The sequence below is a fragment of the Pagrus pagrus genome, assembly GCF_965226575.1.
Source record: "Pagrus pagrus genome assembly, chromosome: 21".
Lineage (NCBI taxonomy): Eukaryota > Metazoa > Chordata > Actinopteri > Spariformes > Sparidae > Pagrus > Pagrus pagrus.
In genome coordinates, this window is record NC_140208.1 from 9,763,070 (window position 1) to 9,783,726 (window position 20,657).

At 40.9% G+C, this 20,657-nt stretch overlaps 1 protein-coding gene across 1 annotated transcript; it reads right to left on the bottom strand.

Moving 5' to 3' along the window:
- Nucleotides 1-7,315: 7,315 nt before the first annotated feature.
- tbata (thymus, brain and testes associated) lies at nt 7,316-17,281 on the bottom strand. The gene is made up of 9 exons (XM_084342342.1): nt 17,225-17,281; nt 16,720-16,946; nt 14,751-14,921; nt 14,555-14,643; nt 14,046-14,195; nt 13,631-13,712; nt 11,859-12,012; nt 11,733-11,773; nt 7,316-10,972 (listed from the first exon to the last, which is right to left on the bottom strand). The coding sequence occupies exons 2-9, from the start codon at nt 16,910-16,912 to the stop codon at nt 10,881-10,883; spliced, it is 972 nt and encodes a 323-aa protein (XP_084198468.1). The 5' UTR covers nt 16,913-16,946; nt 17,225-17,281; the 3' UTR covers nt 7,316-10,880.
- Between the last annotated feature and the right edge of the window lie 3,376 nt (nt 17,282-20,657).

The following is a 20,657-nucleotide window of genomic DNA, read 5'->3' on the forward strand; positions in this document are numbered from 1 at the left end:
TGAAAAACAGTGGAAGGAGGGAAAGGATGATCTACCCAAGCTGAGATCATCTCAAAGTTGGTGGTACAAGGTCAACCAGAGATATTAAAGACTATTTAGCAAATCATCCACTTGTTCACAAATAAGGGACACTGAAAGAAATAAGGGAATTTAAAATAACAAGATATAAAAACCCATCAAGTGGATGCCACTGCGGTTTATGTGCTTCGAGTACAGGCCTTGGTCCTTCCACAATGCAACAGAAGTGATCTGCTTACATAATAAAAATGAATAAAAAGGGTCACATCACACAAACCCAACAACCTCCATGTTCTCAAGTGCTGGTGGGTGAAGTGTTCCACTGCAATATTGTGCAGAACACAGCAGGCCATTATTATTTTGTCAATTTTTTCAGGTGTGTATAAAAGCTTGCCACCTGCTGAGCTAAGCATTGCCACTGGCCTGTTCACAGTGGTTCAGTGACTGAGCCACCACTGAGCGAGGGCACGTCAGTTTCTGGTTATAGGCAACCGCATGCTGGGTGTGATGGCTGGTAAGTGGTGTCATAAAACATATATACATATATATACCACGAGTTCATCTCGAAGTCGGTCCTACAAAATCAGCGATGAAAAGAGACTCTTCAGCATATGTGATCCACTTCTGAACACATTCCCTTGGGTCTGATGAGAAGTGGTAACTTAATAGTTTCGGATTTGATTCATTCAGATTCACTTGTTCATTCATTCAACTCCTTTAATGGTAGTTTAGTTACCATTTCTTTGTCACATACGATTCCAGCCACTAACTAACAGACCCACAGAGGATGCCATATCTACTGCCCTTCACTCAGTCTTCACGCACCTGGAGAATAAGAACGGCTACATCAGGATGCTGTTTGTTGACTTCAGCTCAGCATTCAACACAGCCTCACCCATGAAGGTGATTGAAAAACACTCTCTTGAGGCTTGACTACAACAATCTGCAACTGTATGTTGGACTTCCTCGCAAGCAGACCCAAGAGAGTTCGAATTGTCAGTCAAACCTCATCTAAGTTAGTGTTCAACACCCGACTACGGAGCAGCTTCATTCCCCAGGCTGTGAGACTCCTCAATTCATCATCAACGCTTCTTTTTCAAAATAGATATTGCAGGAAAGGAAAAAACAGATCTGCTTTCAGCTCCACCCTCTCACTCTGGAGGAGCTCCACGTCGTTCTCCTCCATATGAGGCATTACTGCGAACTGTGTGTGTGAAGGGGGGGTTACTCTCATATCTGTAATAAATACTTGGTAGAGGGCCCAGTGCTGCCTTCTCCTCTCAATGCTGCCTTGCAGAAGCGTTGCTGATAGAGCAGCAGGAGACAGCTGCCTCTTATCGCCAGAGCAAACAGGTGTCCTTGTGGGAAGGATTCATGACGCGAATGCTGAACTTCACCTGCTGACCGGGCCAGCTGAACTCAAACTGCAGTCATGCCACAAGGGAAGAGGCAAAAGCAAGGACTCGCTTGTGGATTGCGAGCAGTCGTCTCTGAGGCCTCTGAAGCCGTATCATTGGCACGAACATGCTAATGATTCCCTAAATGAGTGTGATCAAGTGCTGGCCTTGTGTCAAGACATCAAGTTGCATTAAACTGAGTTGAAAATTAAAATCGATTAAGCAAATGAAGTGCTGGTCAAGTGTTACATGACTTGAATGCACCAACTGTGACTATTCGAGGAAGCTTGTCTTGTTTTGTACCCGTCGTTCAAAGTGATTTACATACTGTAACACACTCATAAGGAAAAGACAGAATAAAATACAGGAAATTAATTAAGTTTCAGACTTGAATAAAAACAACATAAAGGTTAAGTGAAAGCATGAAAAAATATAATGCAGATCTATAAAAAAAAAGACAAAAAAAAACAGCATAACGGACAGAACAGAAGCAAAGAAACATCACAGATCTTCTGCAGAGTAGTATCCAAACTAATTTTCTTCATGCTTTGAATTAATTCTTGGAGCTACAATGGATCAGTGCTGACCTGAGAGGTCAAGTGGGCAGTTTTAAAAGACCATTGAGGAGCAACCCTGATGTGGATGTTGAATAATAGCAGATAAAGCATGCTGTGACCATTTAATTCATAGTCATTTTCAGTTCCCCATGTAGTTGTTGTCTGGTCATTTAATTCCTTTAGGTGTTTTTTGTCTTTTGGTGGTCAATTTCTGTCTGTTTGTGGTAATTTTTTCCCACTTTATATTTGTTTTGTGTCTCTTTTGCGTAGTGTTCTGTCTGCAGTCATTTTCTGCCTCTGTTACTTCCTTTTTATGGTTGTTTTATGTTATGTCCGGGCTGCTGGCAGAGACACGAAGACAGGTGTTAGGTAAAAGGTTTATTTTCACAAAAGGGAACTTGATTAGGGCAGGCAGATGAACAGGTTGAGCCAAAGTGGAGTGATTTCACTTTGTTTCCTGAGAGGATTAGGGATCACAGGTGAGGAAGTGAAGGCCGTTGAGCTGATTACTGAGCAGAGAGATGGATGAGGTATCTGCACGTAAGCCAAGCGAAAGCATTCAAGAAACATGGAATAATCAGTAGCCTAGTCACCGGACGACACGGAACAATCTGGCACTGAAGAGAGGGCAGGATCATTATTACACCAAGCCCTCAAGCACACAAGGATCAGGTGGGGGGGGGTCTCTCTTTGTAGACATTTTCTGTCTATTCGTGGTGGTCTTCTGTCTGTTTGTGGGTGTTTTTTTGACTCTTTATACCTTTTTTTTCTGTTTGCAATCATATTCTGTTTCCAGCCATTAGCTGCCTCTTTGTGGTTGGGTTCGCTGGGGTCCTTTAGCATCTTTTCAACGTCGTTTTGTGTCTCTATTTCCTATTTTTCATTTGCTTTGTGGTTGCTTTGGTCCCTCTATAGTCATTTTGCGACTCTCGGTGGTCAATTTGATTCTTTGTAGGCAGTATGCATCTTTTTGTGGTCATTTTAAGTCTCTTAGGATTTATCTATGCTCATTTAGCATCTGTTTGTGGTTGATTTATGTCCCCTTGTGATCTTTTTGTGCATCTAGTGCAGTCTTTTTGGCATGTCTGGTCAATTTGGGACTCATCTTGTGACGCTTTGAAGCTGTTTTGCACCGTTTTATCATTGTCACTTCAGATGACAGTGTTCACTGATCAATCAATCTGCATTCTGGCTGATATTTAATAGAAATGAGAATGAATGCTGAGAGTCAGACTGCAGTTTGCCTTCCCTTCTTTCTTTTTTAACGATCTAGAAGACACTCAATTTGACCTTTCTCTGTGTTCCTCTACTTGAACACTTTTATTTACATATACTGTATATGCCCATAGCTTAAATGCTTAAAAAGCATCTGATACATTTACAAAAATAAGTGCAGAATAACTTCAATAACAGCAATTATAAACACTGAAGGCACAGAGAGGGTTTGACCAGCTATAGTTGGGCACCAGTCACAGTCTGGGAAGAGGAAATGCTTCGATGTCTCCAGAGTGAACACAATCTTTCCTCTCTGGACAGCAGGTCTGTCTGTGTTGATAGACTTGACTTGTCATGTTTTTTCTCAGTCTAGACTACTATATAATAGTAGCAAATACTGCACATCTGTTTGCTTTGGGTTTACGATAACAGCTTAGGTTTTTGTAAGAAGTTCGGGCTTCACATGTCCGCTGTCTTTAAAGTAGCAGAAGACCTAAATAATCTGCAAAAGGGAAAAATGTTATCACCGGGTCTATGAGTTCGGGTTAGGGTTAGTTATATTTTCCCAATTTCTGAGCAGGTTTCTTTACTGAACTACAGGGGGCTGAGATAAAAGCCTTGCTTCGCTGCACATCCTTTTAAAGTTACTCCTGTCATGTTTAAACTTCACAGTCAGTGAAGGTTTTACCAACAGCATCACTTTGTGTTCGTTTATGGTCATTGCTAAGGCATAAACCTAATTTACATTTGGTGTTTTAAATCTTCAAGGAATTGCCTGGGTCCAGACCTTAGTCTGGGCCCAGGCAAGTAAACCAAAAGTGTAATGAAGTTAAATATTTAGTCTGATATCAGGTAGTTCTTGGAAATGTATATTTTTTTCTTTTTCAAACCGAGAGTACGGTAGAGGGTGCAGAGACTATAAAGCCCTCCTTGACAAAAGTGTAATTTTAGCCAATATAAATAAAACCGATGTAACATGAGTTGATTAAGCAGCAGTAGAGCTCGGCCATTTTAAAAATATTCCTGTCATTTTTGGGGTATTAGCCCTTCTTGGCTGTGTCTGGAGATAATGATGCCTTCATTCCAGCTCTCGGGAAATAACCTGTATTGAGGATGAAATGGCTCACTGACACTTCTTTGACTGTATTTTACCAGTTTTGCTCAATATGCTGTCAGCACCAAAAACTTTTTCCTTTATGGTTCCTGAAGTTTTGCTGTTAGCTCTATGCCTGTCCAACGGAAAAGTAGTGGGTTGTGATGATCTGTGGCTATTTTCACAAGCTCATGTTGCCACACTGATTGGCTTTTCCATTACCAGTTTAACCCTGCTGAGTTGAGCTCTCCTGGGCTGGGGTGCCTAACATGTATGCAACAGTAACATAACGACCCCTTTCTCTCCTTCAAACAAGCCTGAGTTGTGCAACTATTTTTGTCTTTTCAGTGATCAAAGAATTTCTGAATTATGACAACAGAACGCTGCAGGAAACCCAGAAATGAGCATTTTTGCATTTCTGGTTCCCTTTGTTCCAATGGTTTTTTTACATGGGTTGTCAGTTAGATGCCTGAAATAATAACTGTGGTTAACACAAGCTTAAGAAGAGTGTTTATGTCTTAAAAAAAGATGGAAGCTCGCAAGTCGCGACGTTAACAACGTGGCAAACTTTAGCAGCAAACTTTTCTGACTCCAACTTTCCAACTTGTATATTGATCAACTCATAGTTTTTATATAAGTATGTACACGATAATGTAGTGAGACGCTTAGTGGTAGTGATGTTGAAATCATACGACCGCCATGTAGTTCCTTTTATAGTCTGACGTTAGCTTTTTAATCCTGGCGATTCATTTACGCTTCAAAAATCATGAAGGTGGTGTTCATTAGTGAAGTTTATCATGCTGCATGAAATGCGTAATTACCAACAAACTCTCATCGGCTTTTTGTCAAGGGAACCACGGTGATGCTAACTCCAGGATTAGCATGCAAAGATATGCCATAGCTGCAGCTTAGCGTCGGCTGACTCTTTAAAGCTCCCAGTTGACTTTTTTTGTAAAAGGGGTCTCAATAATGCATTTCATGGCTGTGCTCAGAGACCATCCACATAGAAGAAATGGGAATAAAGAAACAGCGTGTTCTCGTAATGCAGTTACTCCTGATATTATATTGTAAATATGATGAGGAAACATTGTAGCTGCTATAATTAATGGTTGCATAACAAGGAAACAATGAAAGGTGATTTATTACCTGGCTGCCCTTGGCTTGCAGAGCTTTACAGCGATTCTCCCATGTTTGTTTATTTCATTGTGAAGGCACAATTATTCTGTTACTATTCAGAGTGGTTGTGTGTGGGCTGATGTTATTTGCTCCAGGTCTGTTAAAGGTTTTTTTATATTTATAAAATACGCAAATTCTACCAGGGGCAGAAGAGAGTACTTTAGCATTTGACTGTGAGCATTAAATTTGTGTGGAGTGGTGCTTAATCTCCAAAACCAATTAATTTGAAAAAAAACACTACTGAAAAAGCAGAATATTAATTGGCTTTTTTGGGCACTTAGTGACAGAAGAACTCCAAGTATCAAATAATAATTTGAAGACATGGTGAGAGGTTTCAGCTTGTTGTTATGAACCTAAAGGGGAAATCGTCAGTTCTCCTTGCCTTTACGTGGCTCTATGACTAGTTGCAGCTCATCGTTTAGCCCGCTAGCCTACAACTTCACTGTTTTGGTCAACTTTCCACTTTCATAGCATCAATTTTCAGCCACACCAGGCAGCTGTTTTCAGCAAAAAAGCTCTTAAAACCCCACATTGCACTTGCCCATTACCAAATAGCAGATGGTTAGCGATCAGATAGCGAACACAGCGGCACAGCAGCTAGACCGCCAAATATTCCCTTCAGGGTTTGGCAAAAACAGAGCCAAAAGACAGTAGTGGACTGACATTCACCAGGTGGCCAGAAGCACAACTCCAAATGACTGATGTTGCTCTGTTAGAGCTGGAGCTGTAAGTACCAACTAAAATCAACTTATATGGTGATATGTCAATTATGTGTGTCTTTACAACCAAAATATCAGCTATTGCAGTTTAAATACTTACATTTTTCACCCCCCCAAAAAACCATAGCCTGTATCTGCAGGTTTTTTAAAATATGGGTAAACCACCTAGAAATAGGCAATTGACTCATTTTCCTAATGCCAGTAGACAACATTGCCTTTCTGTTTTAAACTGGTGTCACGTCATCACACTACATCCAGACATGTGGGTACAGTGGGTACTTTTTATTATCTTTTCTTCAGCTTTCTTTTGATGCAGCCTTGTGACAGGAAGTCTTCAGCTGAATTTCAGTGGGTCGTACTTTAAGTCTGTACATCTTTCAGCTCAGGGCTGTGTCCTTGAAAACTTTCATCTCCTTCCTGTGAATGTGCATGAGGTCATAGAAAAGGCTGCGAAGTAGCTTCCGCCTCTTCATGTTCTCTGTTTTTTTTTCTCTCTCTCCGTAGCAGCAAATGGCTGCCATGAACTGACACAATGCACACAACTTGTATGCTGTGTAAGCATACACTCTCAGCCTTTCTGCACCGGCTGACCCCTGCAACATTTATGCTCACACTGTATGGATCAATTGACAGACCAGGACGTGGGCACTCACACTGAACTTGAGGAACCACTGGTCAGTTTTGTCCATTGACAAATCAAATGAAGACATCTGTGTCCTAAAAAATGTTGAAAAAGAAATAAAAAAGTGTTTGTCCTGATTCAGCTTCGTTACACTGCAGTTTAATTCAAGACCTCTAAGTCTTAATATGTAAAATAATACTTCAATAATATTTAAACAAGCTCACTACAGTTAACCACAAATATTTTGATAGCCAGAAATGCTAAAACCATAAGACAGCCAGCGATCTAATCCATCTGTCCAGCGCCAGATTTTTGATCATGCTGACAACTAATCAGACGTTGTGACCCCCCTCAAGCTCCCACTATTGTTTGGAAGTGGCCAATTCAGGGTTTAAAATCGCACTTAATTGTCTGCCCCACTCAAGAGCATAATAATTAGAATAATAACTGGAAAACAAGTCCAGTTGCCTACGATACAGCACTTAGAATTACCATGACCTGAATGACTGACAACTTCGTCAACAATAATAAGAATAACTTTATTTTATACGGCACCTTTCAAAAACAAAGTCAGTGCTTTGTAATTAAAACATAAAGTAAAAGCAAACAAGGCCCAGAACTTCAGATATGAACAGGGAAAAAAATATATAAATAACAAATACCATCAGTTTAACTGTCAGTAGACTGTCAACAGAATGGCTGTAAGAAGATGACACCATACGCATATAGATTTGTTCCCTATAAACTTCAGTTTCACTATGCTATTCGGTCTGCTACCAGGCTGAATTATAGCACAAAGGAAGTACATCTTTCATTGCGCAACCAAAACAGAAAGTGACATTGTTTTCCCTGGTCGCTGTCCACAGGTAACGGTGGAACAACTGTAATAACTGTGGAAACTGCAAAAGAAAAAGGACCCTCTGATGAAGGAGGCAAAGAAGGCGAAGAGGGAGAGTGATAGAAACCGAGGTAAAACAAGAGTGAACGGATATGCATTCACTCGATGGAGAGCACGCTACGGTTTGCATCAAATTCTTCTCAACACCGGGGAATTGAGACAGTCCAAGACCGGCATTCCTACTCGATGTGGAAGGAGCGAAGCCTACCTACATTATTTGATCAACCACAGATTCTGTCTTTTCATAACACTGAGATCCAGTGTCATGAGTAAACCTCGGTAACCACGGTCATGAGTCGAGATTTTGGAACAATTAGTGGTGCCCCGTCTGAGGATCTCCAGCAGCCATCGGGCTCATAGGGGGTGGGTAAATCAAAGACGTAGGCAAAGGCCCAGACCATTCAAGAATGGCTTTGAATCCAAGCATCAAAGTCTTTCAATCAATTCTAAATCTCTGAGGTAACCAGCAAAGGGCAGGGTGACAACGTGGTCACTTCTCATTGTACGTGTTAAAATCCTAGGTATTACATTTGCTAATTCCAGAATAAAGTGCATTGAAATAGTCTGGAAGAGATAAGCATGAATGACCTTTTCTCATTCTGCAGAGGAAAGGAATGACGTGATCTTGGTTAGAAATGCACCAGTGACATTATAGAGACGTTACATTATTATTATTATTATCATTATAAAGACCACTTAATTCTCCCGAGTATCAATGGGCAGTTCTGAGCCAAAGATAACGCGAAGCTTGAGGGCCTCTTTTCGAACATTATTGGAAAAAGGGCAACCAGACCAGAGGAGAGTTTTTAATGCTGCCAGTAACATAATTAACAAAGACCACATCACCGTGTAAAGGTAGAAAGCATAAAGGTAGTTTTATTTGAATTGATCAAATGTTTGAGAATGATAGGAAGGGGATCGAGGTACGGTAAGTGGATGAGAGAAGGCTGGTTGAATGCCTCGGGGATGAACTTTGCTTGTTACATGTTGATCATATTAGGGCATCAGTATTAAATTAAGAGCCATGACCTTTTAGTTATATGTGTTTAAGTAAAGGATCCAACTACTATTTGATTCTCCAGCCTTCTTGCCTATCTTGGTGTCACAGACTTCACTTCTCTCCACCTGTTTGCTCTGCCATGCACTCATCTGCCTACAGACCTGACTTTTAAAAAATGTCAGCAGCCCAAGTTGAATGTCACCATCTTCAAAATCCGTTTTCTCAAGTCAGTCCCATCACAACACTCATTATTTTCTACAATCACTGGATTTAAAATTGTTTCATAATATGACAGTTTGGACTGATAGTGTTTTTCATTGCCATTTACACTGTTATAAGAGAACGAACATGCACTAGCATGACAGTCTAAGCCATTCTTGCAAATGATATGTGATATTGTGACATTTCATTCAGTCTGCTATGTGATTAGGTCAGCTTAATCTTGATAATATTTTGCCAATTCCAACCTGATGTGCAATGTGTGTATGTACGCTAGGTACATTTCTCTTTACAGAGAAAGGGGGGGATAGTGACGAGAGAAAGAAATAGAACCAAGATTATGCTAACATGGGTCTTGCAAGTATACTTTTCATCACTTTTGTCATTAACTCTTCTCAAGGGAAAGAAGCTTCTCAGGTCTGCTGGTTAGTTATGCAGTTAGCAGGTTTGCTATACCGCCAGAACACCAGTTGTCATCAGAAGTGAGACTTAATTCATTCATAATGGTTTGTTTGTATTTCTTTTAACCAATCAAAATCATCTTGGGAGGCGCTAAACCCAGGATGCAGCAACCCTCCCCTGACAAATAGTGTTTTGGGTGACTTGTTTTGCACGTTGGGAAGGTAAGCCCTGGCAGTGACACCACTAAATCCTCCGATAGAAAAGGTAACAGCTGCTAGCTTGTGTACATTTGTACAATTAGCGACCAGGTCGGTGCAAGTACAGGGCTTTGAAGCCAATATGACAAAGATGCCAAACCCGGTAATTACAACATTACACTGGCCCCACCCCTGACATTGTATTCAGTTCTCATTGTGCAATGCGCTAAATCCCGGTGGCTAGCTCATTTACACTAGTGTTAGCAACCAGGGTAATGTTAGGGCGACTTACCATTTCCAGTGTGCAGGTTGCTAGTTCTGAGGCTGTTGCTGTTTCTCATGATATGCATTTTGAGAACGCTATCGGCAGAAAGCGGAATGAAGGGTGGGAATAGGTGCCCAATGGCAGGTTTATATCAACAGTCCACATCCGGTGATGAGTCAGACTACACCCAAGAGTCACCTACTTTCTTGTTAGCATTATTCGAGAATTAAAAAGCCTTTATATGAGGAAACAAAGTCACCGTGTATTGTTTTTAAACAAGACTGAGGCTGTTAGCTACCTGCTAACATAGTAACAATGAAAAACCATGCTGTACTGGAGAAGAGTTAATGGAAACAATGACAATGCTGATGTTAAGCTGGTATAATGTTTATTGCAATCTTAGTTTAGCTTGTTAGGATGATGACATTTGCTTGTTAGCACTTAAGCCAGGACTGAAGAGGATGTTAGTCATTCTGCAGTCTAACCAAAGTATGTATTGGATGAATTAAAAGTTTGGGGAAAAAGGAAAATTCATGGCAATCTGTCCGATAGCTGTCAAGACACTTCACAGCAAACCACAAATGTCAGCTTCATGGTGGCGCTGAGAAAATGTTAGAAAACGTAATCCCATAAATGTTTGTACAGATATTTCAATCTGGACCGAAATGGTGGACAGATCAACACTGCCACCCCGAGAACCACACAGTATGATGGAAAAAACATTAATATTAGCATTTTTTTGTTTTAAAATTATTTTTGGCTTGCATCAGTACTCTAATTAGGCCCACTGTATGCAGTAAACCACATGAACATTTATCATTATAATCGAAGTTTAATGTCCCTTCAAACAACAGGCTACACTTGTTAAACTTACCACTCAATCTGAAAACATGATCCTCCAGAAAAGTGATATAGGCCTACAATTATGTAACCCCTAACCCTAATGCAAATGAAATCTGGAGAAGTCCTCTCATTCATTTGGATTTTGTTACTAAGAAACATCTATTAAGCAAATATGCAAAAGAAAGACTCATGGACGCATCAATTGTCATAACAAGGACACCATAAAACAGTTATCGCCATGATGAAAAGTTTGGGAACTCTACACGCTCTCTGTGTGCCGAGGGGGAGGATCTTGCATGTGATCCTGAGCTTCCACGTGGACTTCAAGGACCTCTGCATCTCCGATCCTCTCTGCAAAAGAATATAGAGTCAGACTCAAACAGTGCAAAGCCAGTAATCACTGTACTGTACATTTGCCACAGGTCTATCTGTTCGGTTCTATAGAATAAGCTGACAATATAAGTTGTTACATACATTTCCTGAAGTGTTCATTCTGAATGCACTGGCTAGCTCTGTCTGTCGCCTGTTGTGAAAACAGCTCTTTTCAATCGCCTGCTTGTCGGGGCGGACTTTGGCCTTTGTTAACTTAAGATCTTTTACATGCACAAGAACATATATAAAACACTGAGGGAAAGGAAAATTATGAAAAAGCGTAGGTGTCCTTTAATGTACCCTCCGCCCCTGCACACTCTTCTGCCACTGGGGGATGGAGAGGGGGGGGTGGCAGGTTAACAAGGGGGATGGCATCCTCCCTCAAATCACCTGCTGGCCTTTGTGAATAAGAAAATTTCAAAGACTCCCAGACATGAAGGAACCACCAAGAGAAATTCACCGGAGGAAAAAAGAACATTTCAAAACAGGAGATGGCAGAGGGATTTCAATGGATTTCAGGAACACCTGCTGTGCCATCAAACAGACTGCTGCCAAATGAAAAGAGACTCGGTTCCTATAGACGGTATCGTGGAAGGGAAAGAACTGTCATTTAATCCAAGCACACACATTTACTCTGATGGTGTTTTAAGATGAAAGTTGCTTCGGCAGGCAAGAGGAAGAGAAGCAAATGTTCAAACACCAAACTAAAACACACTAAGAACGAGAGGAGTATAGTTACCTGGCTTGTCCACATTGAAAGCTCGGTTCACTCTGTGTGAGCTATGGAGGTAAAGAAAGAACAGTAAATAAGCTTGAGAGATTTTTGAAAGGGAGAACCAGATGAAAATTTAAGAGAACTCCTGACCTTGTTCTCTGTGGTTTTCTCCATGACTGGTCGAATGATGGACCATATACCGGCGGAGACGCACCAGGATGAAGAGCCTGTAGCTGCTGATGACGGCCTGAAGGGTCGACACCATCAAGGGCTTGTTTGATCATTCCCATCACCAGGTCTTTCTCTGAGGGAGCACAACATCAATGCCAAGACAACAGTTCAATGATTCTTTTCATCGGCAATGCGGCAACCAATTATACGCTCTTGCACTGTATGATACCAATAACCGTATTAACTAAAGCAATTAAAAAGCAATTTATAAAGTAATTAAATCTTCTGAGGGCAGCAGGAGCAGACGAAGGACTGGCAGCAATGGTAAAATGTATTTAAATGTCAGTTAAATGAACTACTTTGTCAGTGGTTTCCAAAGGCATCACTTCATTAACTGATTGTGATTAACCTTTCGGAAAGTTCAGCAATTAAATGTTTAATCTGCCTCAAAATACACATAATAATGGATAATCATAATCATTTTGCCCTCATGCTTTGCCCATGTATGAAAAACAAAACGAACAAAAAAAAAAATGCAGCAATTGCGCCGACCGTCATTGTTTTGGTTGTTAATTACTCTTTTGTTTTGGACTTATATCCTCTTGTGTCTTGTTGTCACTCTCTACTCCCAGCTTACCTGTGTTCCCAGGGTCCCTTTTTCCCTCCTGTGTTCCTCTCCAGCCTGATTTCCCCCCCACACCTGTGTCACATCAGCCTCGTGAAGTTTGGTTTGTATGTAAGCCTGTGTTGTACCCTCACACTTTTGATGGTTCGTCGGTTTTCATCCATGCGTCTCATGTGCTCCTGTGCCTGTTCCTTGGTCCTTGTGTGTTCCCTGTGTTCCCACTCTATGCAGCTGGTACCCTTCTTATTTATTATTTAACCCCTGCCCCTCATGCAGCCGCCACTAGGACAGGTACATGCCAGTCTTGTGAAAAACAAGGGGAAAACTGCAGAAACGTCATGAGAATCAGGATGTTTTTAAGTTTTCTTCACAAGAGCTGCCTTTCGCTTTGGGGATTTGAGCCGACAACCCTGAGGTCACAAGCTTGCTTCCCTAGCCACTGATCAATAATTGATGCATGTCATTTAATGCTCCACCTGTATGGTGCACTGCAGGCATCAGGTTTGAAATGCCACCTCCACGGATGTGAGTCTCATATTATCCTCATTTGCCACAAGGACGCCCCAAGACACAGATATTATTGATGCAGCCTCCGTGTCAAACCCGCTGGGTCAGTCTCAGCTCCCCCTGACAGAACATTATTACGCTCCCTCAGTATGAGGGAACAATAGCTGTATTTGGTCCTTACTGAAGAGAGAATTCAGGGCAGTGTCCTCACAGGGTGCAGCAGTGGGCAGCGTCAAGCTGGGTTTAGCTGTCTCTCTCAGGTTTTGTGAGGCATGTCAAACTGCCTTGACACCCCAACTCCAACCTTCAGTTTTTCAGTGTCAAATGAAAACGGAGTGACCTGAGCTGCTTTTCTGTCACTGAAAAAAAAAAGTGAAGGTTGGAGGTGGGGCGTTGAGGCAGTTTGACATGCTTCATGACGCTTCGTGTGCACGTTGGGCCATTCAAAACAACATGTTGGGAGATATTTTATTTATTTAAGTGATTGGGAGCTTCTGTACCATCAAAGCTGCTTGTCTTCTGTCAACAGTCTGAATTATTCTTATAATGTGTAATTATAACAATATGCACTAGCACATTAGCATGCATAGTGAAATTATCTATGAGAAATAAATGTCACCTCTTTGGCCTGTGAGCAGAAGCCACTGCTGGACTGTGGACAGGGAGTCCGTCTGCAGGATCTGACAAAGTAGCTCCAACACCTGTCAAGAGAGCAGTAAGACCAGCACAACATTAGCTTGCAAGCCACATATGTTTGTACTGTATCTAAGTTTTATTTGAATTTCTCATAACCCCCTGGTGACAAAGCTGCGCTGGGAGGCTTTTTTTCCAGCGACAACGCAAATGCAGCGTGACCTTGCAAAAGCTGTGTGCTCCGGAGAATTACTTTGATTTTAGAAAGCTGCTTTTAATCTGCAGCTAAATCCTTCATCTCCGGAAAAAAAATATTAAATGGCTGTCCTTCATTTGAAGCCCGAACTTTTCTCAGTGACACAACTGATGGAAAGCTAGACGTCAGTGGAAGAGTATTTCACCATGAGCTCTTGATCATGGAAGAGCTGAGGGTAGACCAGGCCCTGGGAATGAGATCTGCGTTGGTAAGACTTGGTGGGTGGAGGAATGATCCTCCCAGTTTCAGCTGAATATTGAGTCTTTCGGCGGGGTAATTCTTCCTCTGGTTGCTCCTAGAAAACAAGATCATGTTGTTCAGTACAGAAACACTTTAAAATATGTCACACTATCATCTTCTTTTTTAAAATTAGTTAGTAATTTAGGAACTTAGGAACCAGACGTGGTCACAAGACATTGTTTACATGCAGATTTTTTTCGAAGGTGTGATGTTTACCATTTCCCCTAAACAGAGTGATGGAAATACAACTAAAGTTCATTATTTACATAATCTCTACTTCGCAGCACTTGCAATTATATTGCGCTAAAGTGCAAGTAGTAGTTTGTTATTCTTGGTTAGTAGTCTTTGTTTGTCCTGGAGGGTTTGCGTATGGGTGGGACATAGTGGGTGGCAGTAATTACAGCAATGTCATACCTCTTTTTTGTCCATTTGTGCCTGAGAAGCCGAACTGACTTTTGCAGCCAGTTCTTTCAGTTCATCCCTCCAGGCTTCTGAAAACAGTGCTGTGAAATAATGAGCAAAATTTACATAAGCTCAGTGGGATTCTTTGAAGCCCACTTTAGTGGCGTAATGAGAAAATTAAAGCCGTTGTGTGTGAGTGTAAACAAACCTGATTTGCTTTTATTAGTTCTGACTCCAAAAAGACTCTGCGACACCGGAGAGGCGAAGGACGGACCGGCCGCCCTCCTGAGGATGTGGCTCTTTAGAAGTGGGTGAGGGTATAATGATGAGGTGACACACCAGTCATCTCTCACCATGCAAACAGGGCGACCGTTGAGTCCTGGGGGAAAGACACACACACACACACACACACACACAGAGGGGCTAAAATGCTTCAGAAGTGTGGGGCAATCAGTAAGATTCCTGCTGAAATCAAAGACCGTGTTGAGAACCTCCAGAGGCAAAATCTGATGAGGAATACTTCCTCTCTGCCAATAATGCAGACCCCTCTGACATATACCATATTGCTTATCTAAGTGTCTGTAGAGCTACACTCATAAAAGATTCATATACACAGTAGGGAACCTGTGAATAAGAAATCATCTCAGGAACAGATGCTTCCACAGCAACATTGGAATAAGGAGCTGCTGGTTTCAGAGCAAAGTTGTGAAATCCTTTGAAGCTAAATTAATGCATAACACGTAATTAGCTCTTATAAGTAATCACCTGTGATTAAATGGACTGTGGTTCTTCAGTGTGACCCAAGTTGTTAAAGAAATGTGGTTTTAAGAGTCTGTTGATAACAGTTTTCTGATTACAGTACTTGACGGTAGTAAAGGAAAAATACCACTTGTGGGAGACGGAGCAAGACATGCACACATAATTGCTTGAAAGGATACGTTCACCCAAAATTGAAAAGGAAAACGTCATTTTTGGCTCACCTGACCAAAATGCTGTTTTAAAACATTAAAAAAAAACAAGCTTAAAATGGCTCCATGCAGCTCTCTGGTGTAATCCAAGTCTCTGAAAGCTCTGACATCCCAAATTGCTTTAAACAGACGCCATTGTTTTGAGGACTAAGACTTTTGGTGAACGTATGCTTTAACATATCAAATACATTGTTTAAGCTGATAACATATTAGCTGCCAAATGCTCCACTTGTGTTTACTCACTAGATTCTAATTTTGTCTTTGGTGCTGGGCAGGTAGGAGGTCTATTTGACATTCACGGTCCCCAGATGGTGGATTCCAACAACTTTGGTGATGCCTGACATTTTTCTCTAGCGCTACCAATTGTGAAATGTTTTTGTGAAGTGATTTCATTAAATTATTAAATTTGGGACAGATATTAATGTTGCCCAGACGATGAATCCTACAAAGTTTGGTTATCCACTGATTCTTTCCTCTACAGCACCACCAGTGAATTATCCCAACATAAACTTAATGCATTGGTAAGCTAGCTAATGTTAGCATGCTAATACTAAAAGAAAGAATACCATTTTTACATCACAATTAGTGAGTACATATATGTAGTTTAAAAAAAAAAAAATAGTCATTGACTTCTTTATCTGACATTTTGTTTATCTGTTTGTTTTTCTGGCGTGTCACATTTGATGTCATGAATACGCTGGAAAACTAGAAACAAGCAAGCAAAGCAGCAAGGAGGTCAGTGACAATGATAAAATGCTTACCTTTTGGTTACTCTTTCAAACTCAACCCCCAATTTACGATGGAAAACTAAACGCGCCATAGCATTGCGTTGGAAAAGGGACAGAAATTATTTTCTTCACTGCTCATCGGAGCCGGAGCAGACAAATGACATTATATGGGCATGTTAGCATTGTCATTGTGAGCATTTAGCTCTAAGCAGCAGTGTGCCAACATTTAACACACCTCCAATATCCTCTATCTTGCAAATTAATTGAAAACCATTTTGAGAACCTGGATAGGAACCAGAAATATCTGTCTACTTCATGTATTCATTGTGTCTTTGTGTATTGCCGTCAATTACCCAGGGAAAATATAAATAAATGTTCAAAACACCTTCTGACGTCTGTACTGAAGAAATGAGAAAAACATCAATTTACTGCAATTTACAGAAGCAAGAAATGTATTTAATTTTCAAATCAACCTGCTCACCTTGAATATGTCTCACCCTGTTTGGATGAGGGTTGTGTCGGGAGAAGAACGAGTGGTGACTCAAGGCGCCGAACCGTGGACTGCTTGTCGTCAGCTTCTTGGTAAATTCAGCTGTGAACGGCACCTGAATAGTCTGACTGTGGCTCCTCGCTCCTGTCGTCCCCCGGGAGTCTGGAGTCCCTGCTATCGACATTTCTTGGAATGACAGCTGGAGGTTTTATTTAAATCTGAGGGAATACAAGAAAAAACTGTGAAAGTCCCTTTCTGAACTGAGGTGATAGAAATACTAAAATATCAATACTCAATTTTGATTGCAAAAACCTGCTTACAGGCATTTTAAAGCTAAAATCTAACAAGGAGCAGGACAGAGACTTGTCAAACTTGATTCACTCCAGTAGTCCACTATGATAACTTTCAAGGTGGACCAATAAATTAATGTTTCATGTTCTACCAGAAAAATAACATTACAGATTTATAAAAACATAACTTTGAAGATCGACTTTACCTCTGAAAACAGGCTCCAGCTCCAAACCTTTGGTGCTCTGTGTTGCCTCTGTTGCTATGAAACCTGAACTAAACAAGACACAAAGGCATCTGAGCACAATGAGTGAATGCCATTCTCAGACAGACAGACAGACAGACAGGACATTTGTATGCAAAGCCTAGTAGAGTTTAACTATTTTATGTTTAATTAAACAACTCAGTCAAGTTCAGCTAAGTGAGTCATCTCATTTAAAGCTGAATTATTATTTATTATTTATTCAGTTTATTCAGTCGCGAAAACAAAGACTTTGTTTATTTAGTTTGTTTAGGCATAATAAAAAATCAGTCAGTGAAGATCTTTCTCTTCTGATTAAAATTTCTTCCCCAGAACTACAAACCTTTAAATCTGAATTTACATCATCATGGCGAGTGAAGCCACTGCATCAACACAGTCGTCCTGGCTTGTAAAGACGTTTCTGGTGATGTTTTGGATTCATTAGACACTTGCTAGACTCTAAATGAGTTTTCCGTAGCAGTTTTCTCAATTTACCACATAGTTGTTTGTTTCTTCTACTACTGTACACAGCTAAATAGCTAATGTTAGCATCCTAACAAGATGGTGGGTATGGTAATCAGTACACTACTGTACACTTGCCTAACATCTGGACTCGCCAGCTTGTTATCATTGCAAGTGAAAAAGCGATTGGTGATATTGTGTGTCACAGATAACAAGTTCCTGTCTGCTGCTCAACAGGACACTGACGTGGACTGTGGGCACACTGGTATCAAGTTATAGAGAAAGAATTTTAAAAAGGGCAGCTTGGTGCAGCAGGAACACATTCCCTGTATGGTGCGCTGCAAATAGGCTGCCTTAGGGCTTGGGCTTGAAGAAGAAGAAGAAAAAAACAAATCCACACATAGCCAGAGGGGAAAAGAAAGCCTGTCCTGGTTTTGTTGTCGATTACATGGCTGAACATTGTCCCAGCCTGTCATTAAACATATTCAGTTGTTTCAGTATTACAAACAGTGGAGTCTCGCCTGTATTGACTAGCTGTCACACCACCACCAAGTCTGCTCATATGCATGCAACCTGATATGACAAAACATATTCTTACTCCCAACTGGTCAAACGTGGCAGCTTGGTCAGCGGCCCTAAGCTTCCAACTATAACGCTCTACTTACCAGTCTCGTATCGGTTTTGCACATCAAAGGCTCTGCGGACAACCCTCTGACCAAACCCTAACCCTAGATCCAAAAAATGTCAATGCAAATAGGTACCAACCAACCCCAAATGGCCTGAAACGTGCTCCTAAACACTTTCAGGGGGAACAACTTGTGAAAATTGACACATCTACGGTTAGGGTTTGGTTAGAGGCAGGCTTGCAAAGTGAATGGGATGGATGGAAGTGTCAGGGGCAACATTTTTCAATTATTCCTCCAGAAAGTGTTTGGGAGCACGTTTCGGGCTGGCACCCATTTGTACAGACATTTTTTTGAATCTTTGGTCAGGGTTTTGTTAGAGGCAGGCTTGCAACGTGAATGGGATGGATCAGAGGTGAAATTTGTGCACATAAATCTGTTTTTTAAAACTCTACAAAGTTTAAAATTGTAGAATTGGATGGATTTTTTTTGTCCAAACAAAAAGGCGATTTTTGTAAGCACTGCAAATTTCAGTTGAAATCATTGCAATTTAAAACATTTTGCCTTTTTTTTTTGAAGCTCAGCTATGGGATGGCAATACATTGAAACGGCTTATCAAATACAGGCCTTGCTTTATAAATTATGTTGAGATTGACAGAACCATTATCCCTTTCTTTGAATAAATGTATTCAGAAACAGTCTCTCCACTTCTGTTAAATGCTGCCCGGCTTTACTTTCAGAACTGCTTATCAGAGCTCGGCATACGTGCAGCTCTATAGGACTGCTGCACTCCCGTTGCCATGGCACCATGAGCCAGTGGGATTTGTTTGGTCTGGTCCCTGGCGGATGTGGCCTCTTGACTTCATTGATCCCCTGACATTTGCTCCATGAGGTTGAAACCTGAAATTTTGATTTCATCAACTATTGGACGGACTTCCATGAAGTTTGTCTCAGACATTAATGCCCCACTTGAACTGGCTCTAGATGAACTGTTCAGCCATCACCTGTTCAGATATTAAATTGTCCAATACTTTGTTTTATGATAATAAAAAAAAGTGATGATATTCCTGTTCGCTTCACTTGCATTTTGTATTTACTGCTATTTAGCATGCTGACAGGTGAAACTAAAGATGAGGACCATGGCAAATATACATGTGCTGAACATCAGCATCATTAGCATTTTCACTATTTGCATGCTGATGTTAGCAGTTCGCTGAAAGTACTGCTGCACCTAAATATCGCCTCTTAGAGCCAATAGCACGGCTAAAGAGTGTTAATTTTGTATATAATGAAACACTCCTAACATCTTGTGATTTGGTCTTCTGTCAGGAAAGATTAAACCGTGCCAGTGTTCAGCGATTAAAGGGTAACTACACCAATTTTACACATAAAGTGTGTTGACAGGTCATGGGGAGGACTACTGCATATGTGAAAAAAGTAGTTTATATCATCTTTTGGCTCCAGAGGAAGCTGCATGTAATCTAACAGAGTACCTTCAATGATGTCACTCAGTGGGTAAGTTGCATCTTGGGTAATGGAGGTACCAGGTTTTGAAAAGGAAGAAGAACATGTGGAATAAAAGAGGTGATATGTCTGGTTCTGCTGTATCGACTTTGTTCATTTGTTTTTAAACTGACCTTAATGAGTCCAACAGTGTTATAGAAGTGAAATGCTAGACCAGTGGACTGCTTTTCACATCCTGATGCCTACATTACCCACAATGCAACATAGCCAATGAGAGACGTCACTGTAGGCAGCTTCCCCTGGAGCCACAAATGGTTTTACTTTTTCACGTATGCAGTGGCGGTTACCCTTTAGTGGATGTTTTTGTTTAGTTTATCTGCCAGTAAAAGAAAAAAACATGATTCTACATTAAGTTTCCGACAGCGTTAATCTCACAAACAGTGTGTCTGATGCTGGAGTTCACACAGCCTTTTAAATCACAGAGAATGCAAAGTCTGGCAACATTTTGGCAATCTAGGCAGAACTTTGATGTATGAACCAAAAAAAAGCAGTGTGACAACACAAAAAAATCTGTTATCTCTCCTCTGCATATACACTGTGACTAATTGGGAAGGTGAATATGCATTTTAAGTGGCAGGAACAGAGCAGGACAACTCAGCAGTGACGGCTGCTGGGTAGGTGATGAATCACTGCTCTGATATAAGGCTTTTATCCAGAAAGGACTGAAACGAGACACAGCATAAAGAAAATGATCAGTACCATCATCATGGTGCAGGAAAACAGACCAAATTTTGTGCGAGCTCATGACCCTAGAAAAAGGAAATGTCATGCAACTTAATGGAGCAAAAACA

Coding starts and splice junctions, on each gene's coding strand:
- tbata (XM_084342342.1), bottom strand. CDS start 16,912: ATGTCGATAGCAGGGACTCCAGACTCCCGGGGGACGACAGGAGCGAGG. Junction 14,196..14,554: donor CACAAATGGACAAAAAAGAG/GTATGACATTGC, acceptor CTTGTTTTCTAG/GAGCAACCAGAGGAAGAATT. Junction 11,774..11,858: donor AGAAAACCACAGAGAACAAG/GTCAGGAGTTCT, acceptor TTACCTCCATAG/CTCACACAGAGTGAACCGAG.